This window comes from Lampetra fluviatilis, chromosome 66, assembly GCF_964198595.1.
Source record: "Lampetra fluviatilis chromosome 66, kcLamFluv1.1, whole genome shotgun sequence".
Lineage (NCBI taxonomy): Eukaryota > Metazoa > Chordata > Hyperoartia > Petromyzontiformes > Petromyzontidae > Lampetra > Lampetra fluviatilis.
Genome location: NC_136340.1, coordinates 2,772,212 through 2,785,081, shown reverse-complemented (window position 1 = coordinate 2,785,081; position 12,870 = coordinate 2,772,212). Strand labels below are relative to the sequence as shown.

The following is a 12,870-nucleotide window of genomic DNA, read 5'->3' as shown; positions in this document are numbered from 1 at the left end:
ATCACTCTGTCAATATCTCTCTCTCTCTCTCATTATCGATCACTCTGTCAATATCTCTCTCTCTCTCTCATTATCGATCACTCTGTCAATATCTCTCAATATCTCTCATTATCGATCACTCTGTCAATATCTCTCAATATCTCTCTCATAATCGATCACTCTCTCAATATCTCTCAATCTCTCTCTATCTCACGATCTCTCTCAATCTCTCTCGGAGCGACAGGGGCGTGTCACGTGTCCCACGTGACGCGCGTCACGTGACACACGTGACGCGCGTCACGTGTGTCACGTGACGTGTTCGCTCGCCTGCTATTCAACGCTGCGTTACTGCCACCGTCGGATCGAATGCGAAGGGGTTGGTGGGACACGCTCGGAATGTCGGGAGATGATTCCTCCCCGTTGAAAAGCCACTTGCATCCGAAATATCTCCACAAACAATAAAAGATTAGAAACCCCCGATGGGTTTTGTCGCTTTGATTTGATTTTCCGTCTCAATTTCTATCAAACGAAAACAAAAACCGAAATTGAATGCATTGAACGGTTTTTTGATCGACACCACGCACACACAAAAACGTCTTTGTGGGGCACTTAGAATGGAGATTCGGTGGCGTTCAAATGTAAAATCTCGGACTTTCATATCTTTCTTGATTTGACGCGTTCGTGAGTGCAGGAATCCATAATCTGTGGTTCGTTCGGGAAATTATAGATGTGAAGCTTTCGCGACTGCAAGGATTCATATCCTTAGATGTGGTTCCAGACATACAGTACCCTGGCGTCTACAAACTAAGTTGCCTCTGTGGTAGCAGTTACATTGGAGAAACCAAACGACACGTCTCGGACCGCATCCGTGAACATAAAGCAGACTTGAAACACGGTAGGACAAACACCTCAGCCGTGGCAGATCACTGTTACAATTCAGTGGGCTCACATGATATTGACTTCTCCAAGACAGAGGTAAAGTCACGTACGTAGAAAATTTTAATTAATAAAAGTAAAATAAAAATAAAATAAAAATCACGACGTTTCGGAGGCAACACAAGCTTCCGTCTTCAGGTGGAACAGTCACAGCACGACAGCTGTATCAAGTGAGAAACGTCGTGATTTTTATTTTATTTTTTATTTTACTTTGATTAATTTTAATTTTTTACCTACGTAAGAATATCGTTCGGCAAAGTCACGTGGGTATAAAATAAAATAAAACCACGCTTTCTCACCTGATGACGGACGCTTGCGTTGATTTATTTTATTTCAAATCTTTCCCATATTCTTTGGGTCCGTCGGTGAAGTCACGGAGATAGGTTCGAAGAAAATAAGTAATTGAATTTTTTTTTAAACACGCTTTAATGAAATGTGCCGTACGAGTAATGGAAGAACTCTACGACTCCAGGAAGTGGCCCCGAAGTTTGCCACAACGTAAGAGACCGTGGCCAATTACAGCCAACGTCAGTTGAGCGTGGACAATTAGAGCCAAGCCGACACATAACATGTAAAAAATAATGTTTAAAAATATATATTTCTTATGATAGAATATAGTATTGTCATCAGTATGACATACCTATACCAAGTTTGCAGTCGATACCACATTGGGATATGGGTTAAAATTGAGTTGCAAGATTTGAGGATACGACAACAAGAACAGACAGAGTGAGTTCACAGAAAGCATTAAAAAAAAATCTTTAAAATGTGTTCTTTTATTTTTTATGATAGAATATAGTATTGTCATCAGTGTGACATAAGTATACAAAGTTTGCAGTCGATACCACATTGGGAAGTGGGTTAAAATTGAGTTGCAAGATTTGAGGATACGACAACAACGACGACAACAACAGACAGAGTGAGTTAAATAAAAGCGTGAAATAACAAAAAACAAAACCCACGACGTTTCGATCGCAACACAAGCGGTCGTCTTCCTGTTATTACCCTTTTACGTGACTTTACCGAAAGACCCAGAGAATATGAATTCCCGCAGTCACGAAAGCTTTCAGTCGAGATCTTTCTCGTTGTTTGTGTCCTAAAAGCCACGTGTCTACCAAATGTCAGCTTTCTAGCCTGTCGGTAAGTGCCCTGTAGGTTTTTGAGACATACACATTAAGGTCTTTATTTAGAAAGATGACAGGGGAGTCAGCCTGCAGTGCGAGTGGACTGGTGGCCACGGGAGGTAATGACAGGGGAGTCAGCCTGCAGTGCGAGTGGACTGGTGGCCACGGGAGGTAATGACAGGGGAGTCAGCCTGCAGTGCGAGTGGACTGGTGGCCACGGGAGGTAATGACAGGGGAGTCAGCCTGCAGTGCGAGTGGACTGGTGGCCACGGGAGGTAATGACAGGGGAGTCAGCCTGCAGTGTGAGTGGACTGGTGGCCACGGGAGGTAATGACAGGGGAGTCAGCCTGCAGTGTGAGTGGACTAGTGGCCACGGGAGGTAATGACAGGGGAGTCAGCCTGCAGTGTGAGTGGACTGGTGGCCACGGGAGGTAATGACAGGGGAGTCAGCCTGCAGTGCGAGTGGACTAGTGGCCATGGGAGGTAATGACAGGGGAGTCAGCCTGCAGTGTGAGTGGACTAGTGGTCACGGGAGGTAATGACAGGGGAGTCAGCCTGCAGTGCGAGTGGACTGGTGGCCATGGGAGGTAATGACAGGGGAGTCAGCCTGCAGTGCGAGTGGACTGGTGGCCATGGGAGGTAATGACAGGGGAGTCAGCCTGCAGTGCGAGTGGACTAGTGGTCACGGGAGGTAATGACAGGGGAGTCAGCCTGCAGTGCGAGTGGACTAGTGGCCACGGGAGGTAATGACAGGGGAGTCAGCCTGCAGTGCGAGTGGACTGGTGGCCACCGGAGGTAATGGCAGGGGAGTCAGCCTGCAGTGCGAGTGGACTGGTGGCCACGGGAGGTAATAACAGGGGAGTCAGCCTGCAGTGCGAGTGGACTGGTGGCAATGGGAGGTAATGACAGGGGAGTCAGCCTGCAGTGTGAGTGGACTAGTGGCCACGGGAGGTAATGACAGGGGAGTCAGCCTGCAGTGCGAATGGACCGGTGGCCATGGGAGGTAATGACAGGGGAGTCAGCCTGCAGTGTGAGTGGACTAGTGGCCACGGGAGGTAATGACAGGGGAGTCAGCCTGCAGTGTGAGTGGACTAGTGGCCACGGGAGGTAATGACAGGGGAGTCAGCCTGCTGTGTGAGAGGACTAGTGGTCAAGGGAGGTAAAGACAGGGGAGTCAGCCTGCAGTGTGAGTGGACTAGTGGTCACGGGAGGTAATGACAGGGGAGTCAGCCTGCAGTGTGAGTGGACTGGTGGCCATGGGAGGTAATGACAGGGGAGTCAGCCTGCAGTACGAGTGGACTAGTGGCCACGGGAGGTAATGACAGGGGAGTCAGCCTGCAGTACGAGTGGACTAGTGGCCACGGGAGGTAATGACAGGGGAGTCAGCCTGCAGTACGAGTGGACTAGTGGTCACGAGAGGTAATGACAGGGGAGTCAGCCTGCAGTGTGAGTGGACTAGTGGCCACGGGAGGTAATGACAGGGGAGTCAGCCTGCAGTGCGAGTGGACTAGTGGCCACGGGAGGTATTGACAGGGGAGTCAGCCTGCAGTGTGAGTGGACTAGTGGCCACGGGAGGTAATGACAGGGGAGTCAGCCTGCAGTGTGAGTGGACTAGTGGTCACGGGAGGTAATGACAGGGGAGTCAGCCTGCAGTGCGAGTGGACTAGTGGCCACGGGAGGTAATGACAGGGGAGTCAGGCTGCAGTGTGAGTGGACTAGTGGCCACGGGAGGTAATGACAGGGGAGTCAGCCTGCGGCGTGAATGGACTGGTGGCCACGGGAGGTAATGACAGGGGAGTCAGCCTGCAGTGTGAATGGACCGGTGGCCACGGGAGGTAATGACAGGGGAGTCAGCCTGCAGTGCGAATGGACCGGTGGCCACGGGAGGTAATGACAGGGGAGTCAGCCTGCAGTGTGAATGGACCGGTGGCCACGGGAGGTAATGACAGGGGAGTCAGCCTGCAGTGCGAATGGACCGGTGGCCACGGGAGGTAATGACAGGGGAGTCAGCCTGCAGTGTGAATGGACCGGTGGCCATGGGAGGTAATGACAGGGGAGTCAGCCTGCAGTGCGAATGGACCGGTGGCCACGGGAGGTAATGACAGGGGAGTCAGCCTGCAGTGCGAATGGACCGGTGGCCATGGGAGGTAATGACAGGGGAGTCAGCCTGCAGTGCGAATGGACCGGTGGCCACGGGAGGTAATGACAGGGGAGTCAGCCTGCAGTGCGAATGGACCGGTGGCCACGGGAGGTAATGACAGGGGAGTCAGCCTGCAGTACGGGTGGACTGGTGGCTGCGGCAATGATCGAGAAGGGAGTGTGGCCAGGTGACAAGGGGACGGTGCGTCTAGAAGCAGCAAGAAGGTTCGGGAATGGGGGCGTGGTCTCCGTCGCTATATAAGGGGGAGATGCGCGGGAGACTCGGAGCTTTTTCCGATTTAAAGCTTTCGTGACTGCAGGGATTCATCGTCTTGGTTCTTTCGGTAAAGTCACGTAGAAGGGAAATAATAAAATAATTAAAATAAAACATAATAAAATAATTTTCACGACGTTTTTATTTTATGATGTCTTATTTTTATTATTTTATTACTTCCCTTCTACGTGACTTTACGGAAAGAACCAAGAAGAAGACTTGGAGCTGTTGCGGTGGGGGTCTCCGCCTGTTCGATTGTGAGCAACGTACCTCCTGAATAAACTACACCACCTCAAGACATTTTTCGATTTAAAGCTTCTTTCGTGACTGCAGGGATTCATCTTCTTGGTTCTTTCGGTAAAGTCATCACGTAGAAGGGAAGTAATAAAATAATAAAAATAAAACATAATAAAATACAATTCTCACGACGTTTCGGCCACAACGCAAGCAGCCGTCCTCAGGTGAAATCCAGGTCTGTCGAGGCGACAGCATCTGAATGAAACAGCACACGTGCTTGGAGCATCTATATAAGCTGGGTTGGAAGGGGGGGGGGAAGGGCGCCTTGACAAATGAATTAGCATATCAAAAATATGCTAAATTCCTCTTGATATGCAAATTCTTTTGTCAGGCGCCCTTCCCCCCCCCTTCCAACCCAGCTTATATAGATGCTCCAAGCACGTGTGCTGTTTCATTCAGACGCTGTCGCCTCGACAGACCTGGTTCCACCTGAGGACGGCTGCTTGCGTTGTGGCCGAAACGTCGTGAGAATTGTATTTTATTATGTTTTATTTTTATTATTTTATTACTTCCCTTCTACGCGACTTTACCGATAGAACCAAGAAGACACCTCAAGACAAGTGCGTCCACGTCGTCATTACAGAAGAATCGGATGATCTTTAAAGCTGTTTATCACAGATTGCCCAATAGGAGGAAACGGGGTTGCAATGTTAGAACAACAAACACAACAACAACAACGACAGCAGCAAACACGATAGCAGTGCAGAGAATTAGAAAGGTAAACAACTCACCGATCAAAAACTTTAAAATCCTTGTTGGGTTGATGACTCAGACTCAGAATCATCTGATCAGAATCGACTGATTAGAATCATCTGATTCAGATGATCCTGATGACTTAGAATCGTAATGATTGATTACCGTAGCAGGAGAAATCCGATGGGCTATTAAGCTCTTGAGCACAGATTGCCCAGGAAGGGAGGCACGCTGGGCGTTCGAACGTTACAACACAACAAACACAACAACAAACACAACAACAAACACACAAACACAACAACAAACACAACAACAAACACAACAACAAACACACAAACACAACAACAAATACAACAACAAACACAACAACAAACACAACAACAAACACAACAAATACATCAAACACAACAAACAACACAAACACGACAACAACAAACACAACAACAACACAACAACAAACCAACAACAACACAACAACAAACACAACAACAACCACACAACAACAAACACAGTCAACAACACAAACACAACCACACAAACACAACAACAACAAACACAACAAGCACAGCCGGCAAAAAACACAACAACACAACAACAACACCAACAATAAACACAACAACACAAACACAACAACAAACAACAACAAAACACAACAACAAACAACAACAGTCAACAACAAACACAACAACAAATACAACAACACAACAACAACCACAACAACACAACAAAAACACAACCAACAACAAACACAACAACAACCACACAAACACAACAACAACAAACACAACAAGCACAGCCGGCAAAAAACACAACACAACACCAACAATAAACACAACAACACAAACACAACACAACACCAACAATAAACACAACAACAAACAACAACACCAACAATAAACACAACAACACAAACACAACAACAAACAACAACAAAACACAACAACACAACAACAACACCAACAATAAACACAACAACAAATACAACAACACAACAACAACCACAACAACACAACAAAAACACAACAACACAAACACAACAACAAAAAACACAACAACAACCACAACAACACAACAATAAACACAACAACACAAACACAACAACAAAAAAACACAACAACAAACAACAACAGTCAACAACAAACACAACAACAAATACAACAACGCAACAACAACCACAACAACACAACAAAAACACAACCAACAACAAACACAACAAAAACACAGCCAACAACAAACACAACAACAAGCACCACCGCAAACATGACAGCAGTGCAAAAAGTATTAGAAAGGTGAAACACAAAACTTTAAAGTAAAAATATAAATATAAGTAACATTCTGAGTGTCTCGACCGTGTTGAGTTGATGACTCGTCGTGATTGATCACCGCAGCAGGAGAAATCCGATGAGCTTTCAAGCTCTTGAGCACAGATTGCCCAGTCAGGGAGGCACGCGGGGTCTGCGTCACAACGTTGCAACACAACAACAATAACACACAACAACAACAAACACAACAACAACAACACACAACAACAACAACAAACACAACAACAACAAAACACAACAACAACACACACAACAACAACACACAACAACAACAAACACAACAACAACACACACAACACAACAACAACACACAACAACAACAACACACACAACAACAACAACACACAACAACAACAACACACAACAACAACAACACACACAACAACAAAACACAACAACAACAACACACAACAACAACCAACACAACAACAACAAACACAACAACAACACACAACAACAACCAACACAACAAAAACAACACACAAAAACAAACACAGCCAACAACAACAAACACAACAACAACCACAACAAACACAACAACAACAAACACCAATAACAACACACAACAACAACCAACACAACAAAAACAACACACAACAACAAACACAGCCAACAACAACAAACACAACACAACAACACAACAACAAACACAACAACAAACACAGCCAACAACAAACAACAACACAAACACAACAACAACAAAACACAACAACAAACACAACAAAACACAACAACAACACACAACAACAAACACAACACAACAACAACAACAACAAAACACAACAACAACCACAACCACCAACGACGGCGTCGATTCGCCTCCGTTTCTGAACCTCCCTGAACATTCGCCCCGGGCTGATTGGAGAGAGAGGTGATGGTGGTGGTTGTGGTGGTGGTCTTAAACGACAACATTTAAAACGGTGACTTACAGCGAATATTTGTAGCCGTCAAAGAAGCCACACACACACGACGACAACAATTTTAAGAGTTTATTTTCTTCTTTAAAAGAAACCCCAAGGAGGTTTTGGTGGGTGGTGGAGCAGTTGCTTAGATGGCGACGGAAGAGGCCTTTGAGGAGTTCCCGTTCCAGGGCCTCCTGCCCAAGCGTGAGACCGGTGCGGCCTCCTTCCTCGCCCAGTATCCGGAGCACGACGGCCGCGGTGTCCTCATCGCCATCCTCGACACGGGCGTCGATCCCGGAGCGCCAGGGTTGCAGGTGACGGTGACGGCGGCGGTTTGCACCGTGTTAGCCTAGATTGCCTGCCGGGTTCGTGGCACCTTGCTCGGTAGGGCGAGTAGGCTTCAACGCCCCCCCTCCCTCTCCCCAACCGCCAGTCATGAGTTAGGTGATTTGAGAATTAATGTTATATTGTTATAGTTTTTTGGGGAATTGTCGACGCTTGTAGGCTACTCGCGGGAAGGCGAATGAATGCTTAATTATGAGGGGTTGATAGAAATATTAACTCAAGCCGAGACCGGACCGGTCTTAGTCTAGTTTTCCTGCCGGCTTCGTGGCACCTTGATCGGTAGGGCGAGTAGGCTTCACCGGCTCCCCCCCCCCAACCGCCCGCTATGAGTTAGGTGTTTTGAAAATGAATGTTACATTTTAATAGCTTTTTGGGATATTACCAAGGCTTGTAGGCTACTCGCGGGAAGGCGAATTAATGCTTGAGTATGAGGGGTTGATCGAAATTTGACTCAACCCGAGACCGAACCGTCTTATCCTAGTTTATCTGCCGGCTTTGTGGCGCATTGGGCGGTAGGGCGAGTAGGCTTTACAATCCCTCCTTTCATGAGGTATTTTGAGAATATTAAATTGTAAACTTTTTTTCGGCTAATTGCGGACCATTTATACTACTCACAGGCAGACGAATTAATGCTTAAAATTGTTCTAATTATTTAGGGGTTTGATAGCAATATTAATCCAAACCGAGACCGAAGCCGGTCTTGGCCTAGTTTCTCTGCCGGCTTTGTGGGACATTGGGCGGTAGGGGGAGTAGGCTCGAGATGGCTACGTGCCGTATTCTACCATGAGTTTGTGTTTTTTAAAATTGAAATTGTGGGTCTCTTCGGATGCTTATCGGACTGCGTTCAATTTGAGAACGACGTAGAATTGTACTTAATTTCATGAATTGTCCGTTTGTTAGAAATACAAACCCTGACGCAAAACCAACCCCTCATAGCACTAGATTCTCTGCCGAGATTGTGGGTCTTAGTTGGGTAGGGAGAACAGGCCCGAGGGCCTTTTGTTCCCGGGATCCGTGCGATGTCGTAATTTTACGAGTTTATTCAACTTTAAAGGCTGATGATTGAAGGCGCAATCTTTGTCGAATGCCTGACGAGTAGAGCCACCCGCGTTGATCGGAGGTGCAGGGGAAGAACAATGAACTAAACTGTATGATTAGTCTGTGGGTCTCTGTGTGGTGAGTCTGTGGGTCTCTGTGTGGTGAGTCTATAGGTCTCTGTGTGGTGAGTCTATGGGTCTGTGTGTGATGAGTCTGTGGGTCTCTGTGTGATGAGTGTATGGGTCTCTGTGTGATGAGTCTGTGGGTCTCTGTGTGGTGAGTATGTGGGTCTCTTGTGTGGTGAGTCTGTGGGTCTCTGTGTGGTGAGTCTATGAGTCTATGTGTGATGAGTCGATGGGTCTCTGTGTGATGAGTCTGTGGGTCTCTGTGTGGTGAGTCTATGGGTCTCTGTGTGATGAGTCTGTGGGTCTCTGTGTGGTGAGTGTATGGGTCTCTGTGTGATGAGTCTGTGGGTCTCTTGTGTGGTGAGTCTGTGGGTCTCTGTGTGGTGAGTCTATGAGTCTATGTGTGATGAGTCGATGGGTCTCTGTGTGATGAGTCTGTGGGTCTCTGTGTGGTGAGTCTATGGGTCTCTGTGTGGTGAGTCTGTGGGTCTCTGTGTGATGAGTGTATGGGTCTCTGTGTGATGAGTCTGTGGGTCTCTGTGTGGTGAGTATGTGGGTCTCTTGTGTGGTGAGTCTGTGGGTCTCTGTGTGATGAGTCTGTGGGTCTCTGTGGTGAGTCTGTGGGTCTCTGTGTGGTGAGTCTGTGGGTCTCTGTGTGATGAGTCTATGGGTATCTGTGTGATGAGTCTGTGGGTCTCTGTGTGATGAGTCTCTGAGTCTCTGTGTGATGAGTCTGTGGGTCTCTGTGTGATGAGTATCTGAGTCTCTGTGTGATGAGTCTGTGGGTCTCTGTGTGATGAGTCTATGGGTCTCTGCGTGATGAGTCTCTGAGTCTCTGTGTGATGAGTCTGTGGGTCTCTGTGTGATGAGTCTATGGGTCTCTGTGTGATGAGTCTCTGAGTCTCTGTGTGATGAGTCTGTGGGTCTCTGCGTGATGAGTCTATGGGTCTCTGTGTGATGAGTCTGTGGGTCTCTGCGTGATGAGTCTCTGAGTCTCTGTGTGATGAGTCTGTGGGTCTCTGTTTGATGAGTCTCTGAGTCTCTGTGTGATGAGTCTGTGGGTCTCTGTGTGATGAGTCTATGGGTCTCTGTGTGGTGAGTCTCTGAGTCTCTGTGTGATGAGTCTGTGGGTCTCTGTGTGGTGAGTCTGTGGGTCTCTGTGTGGTGAGTCTGTGGGTCTCTGTGTGATGAGTCTGTGGGCCTCTGTGTGGTGAGTCTATGGGTATCTGTGTGATGAGTCTGTGGGTCTCTGTGTGGTGAATCTATGAGTCTCTGTGTGATGAGTATGTGAGTCTCTGTGTGATGAGTCTATGGGTTTCTGTGTGATGAGTCTATGGGTCTCTGTGTGATGAGTCTGTGGGTCTCTGTGTGGTGAGTCTGTGGGTCTCTGTGTGATGAGTCTGTGGGTCTCTGTGTGATAAGTTTATGGGTCTCTGTGTGATGAGTCTGTGGGTCTATGTGTGATGAGTCTGTGGGTCTCTGTGTGATGATTTTATGGGTCTCTGTGTGATGAGTCTGTGGGTCTCTGTGTGATGAGTCTGTGGGTCTCTGTGTGACGAGTCTACGGGTCACTCTCCCATCCGGCCCGCAGGTGACCTCCGATGGGCGCCCCAAGATCATCGACATCATCGACACGACGGGCAGCGGGGACGTGGACACCTCCACCGTGGTGCGGCCCTGCCGCGGGCTCCTGCAGGGCCTGTCGGGGCGCACGCTCAAGGTACGCCAGCGACGACGACGACGACGACGCGCTGAACTCCGCAGCCAGCGTTGTGGGTAGTCGCGTGTCCGGGATGCCTAGGGTGGGCTTTGTTTAGAGAACTGTCCCTCCTCTCCCCTCCCTCCCTTCCCTCCCTCCTTCCATCCCCTCCTCCCCCACTCCCTCCCCCCCCTCCCCTCCTCCCCTCCCTCCCCTCCCCTCCCTCCCGCCTTCCCTCCCTCCCCTCCCCTCCCCTTCCTCCTCTCCCTCCCCTCCCTCCCCTCCCTCCCCTCTACTTCCCTCTCCTCCCTTCCCCTCCCCCCCTCCCGCCCTTCCTCCCCTCCCCTCCCGGCCCTCCCTCCCCTCTCCGTCCCTCTCTCTCCCTCCCTCCCTCCCTCCCTCCCTCCCCTCCTCCCTCCCCTCCCCTCCCGGCTCTCCGTCCCCTCTCCCTCCCTCTCTCTCCCTCCCTCCCCTCCCCTCCCTCCCTCCCCTCCCTCCCCTCCCCTCCCGGCCCTCCGTCCCCTCTCCCTCCCTCTCTCTCCCTCCCTCCCTCCCCTCCCCTCCCTCCCCTCCCCTCCCGGCCCTCCGTCCCCTCTCCCTCCCTCTCTCTCCCTCCCTCCCTCCCTCCTCCCCTCCTCCCCTCCCCTCCCTCCCTCCCTCCCTCCCTCCCTTTCTCCCTCCCTCCCCTCCCTCTACCCTCCCACCCCCCCCCTCCCTCCCCTCCCCACTCCCCCCCTCCATCCCCTCCCTCCCTCCTCTCCCTCCCCCCCTCCCCCTCCCTCTCCCCCTCCTCCCTCCCCTCCCTCCCCTCCCTCCCTCTCTTTCCCTCTCCTCCCCCTCCCTCTCCCCCTCCTCCCTCCCCTCCCTCCCCCCTCCCTCCCTGCCCCTGCCCCTGCCCTCCCTCCCCTCCCTCCCCTCCTCTCTTCCCTCCCCCTCTCTTCCCTCCCCCCTCCCCTCCCTCCCCTCCCTCCTCTCCCTCCCCCCCCTCCCCTCCCTCCCCTCCCTCCCCTCCCTTTAGAGCCTAGTCTGTCTCTGGTGTGGACCAATCAGTTTCAAGGACAGTGCATAAATTATCAGAGTATTGCTTTTTGTTTGCATTTGACTGCAAGTATTGTGGTCAATGTAAGCATGATTACTTGCTAAAGGTGTCAGTTTTGTTGCCAGAAAAAAGGGGGAAAACCCATATTAGTACATTTTGGTTCTGGCAAAGGAGGTCCCATGACGTTTTAGGGTATTTAAACAGCACTTGCCCCGACAGTCTTGTTGAGGGCTACGTGGGGAGGGACATCTTTGTCTGTTGTCTGTTCCGTAGGTTCCAGATTCATGGGTGAACCCCACCGGCCTCTACCACATCGGGGTGAAGCACGGCTACGAACTCTTCCCCAAGCCGCTACGAGAACGTATCCAGGTGAGAGGGTCTGTGGGTGTCTCTCTGTGTGTGTGGTGAGTCTGTGTGGTGAGTCTGTGGGTCTCTGTGTGGTGAGTCTGTGGGTCTCTGTGTGGTGAGTCTGTGTGGTGAGTCTGTGGGTGTCTCTCTGTGTGGTGAGTCTGTGGGTCTCTGTGTGGTGAGTCTGTGGGTGTCTCTCTGTGTGTGTGGTGAGTCTGTGGGTGTCTGTGTGATGAGTCTGTGGGTGTCTGTGTGGTGAGTCTGTGGGTCTCTGTGTGGTGAGTCTGTGGGTCTCTGTGTGGTGAGTCTGTGGGTCTCTGTGTGGTGAGTCTGTGGGTGTCTCTCTGTGTGGTGAGTCTGTGGGTCTCTGTGTGGTGAGTCTGTGGGTCTCTGTGTGGTGAGTCTGTGGGTCTCTGTGTGAGTGAGTCTGTGGGTCTCTGTGTGGTGAGTCTGTGTGGTCTCTGTGTGGTGAGTCTGTGGGTCTCTGTGTGGTGAGTCTGTGGGTCTCTGTGTGGTGAGTCTGTGGGTCTCTGTGTGAGTGAGTCTGTGGGTCTCTGTGTGGTGAGTCTATGGGTCTCTGTGTGGTGAATCTGTGGGTCTCTGTGTGGTG

At 50.0% G+C, this 12,870-nt stretch overlaps 1 protein-coding gene across 1 annotated transcript in view; it reads left to right on the top strand.

Annotated features, from left to right (window-relative positions):
* Window positions 1–7,595: 7,595 nt before the first annotated feature.
* Window positions 7,596–12,870, top strand: part of LOC144952171 (uncharacterized) — a 54,334-nt gene continuing 49,059 nt past the window's right edge. Inside the window, exons 1-3 of the mRNA XM_078882573.1 lie at window positions 7,596–7,980; window positions 10,766–10,894; window positions 12,186–12,281. Coding sequence (XP_078738699.1) covers window positions 7,816–7,980; window positions 10,766–10,894; window positions 12,186–12,281 — 390 coding nt within the window. The 5' untranslated portion in view covers window positions 7,596–7,815. The remainder of the gene's footprint in view (window positions 7,981–10,765; window positions 10,895–12,185; window positions 12,282–12,870) is intronic.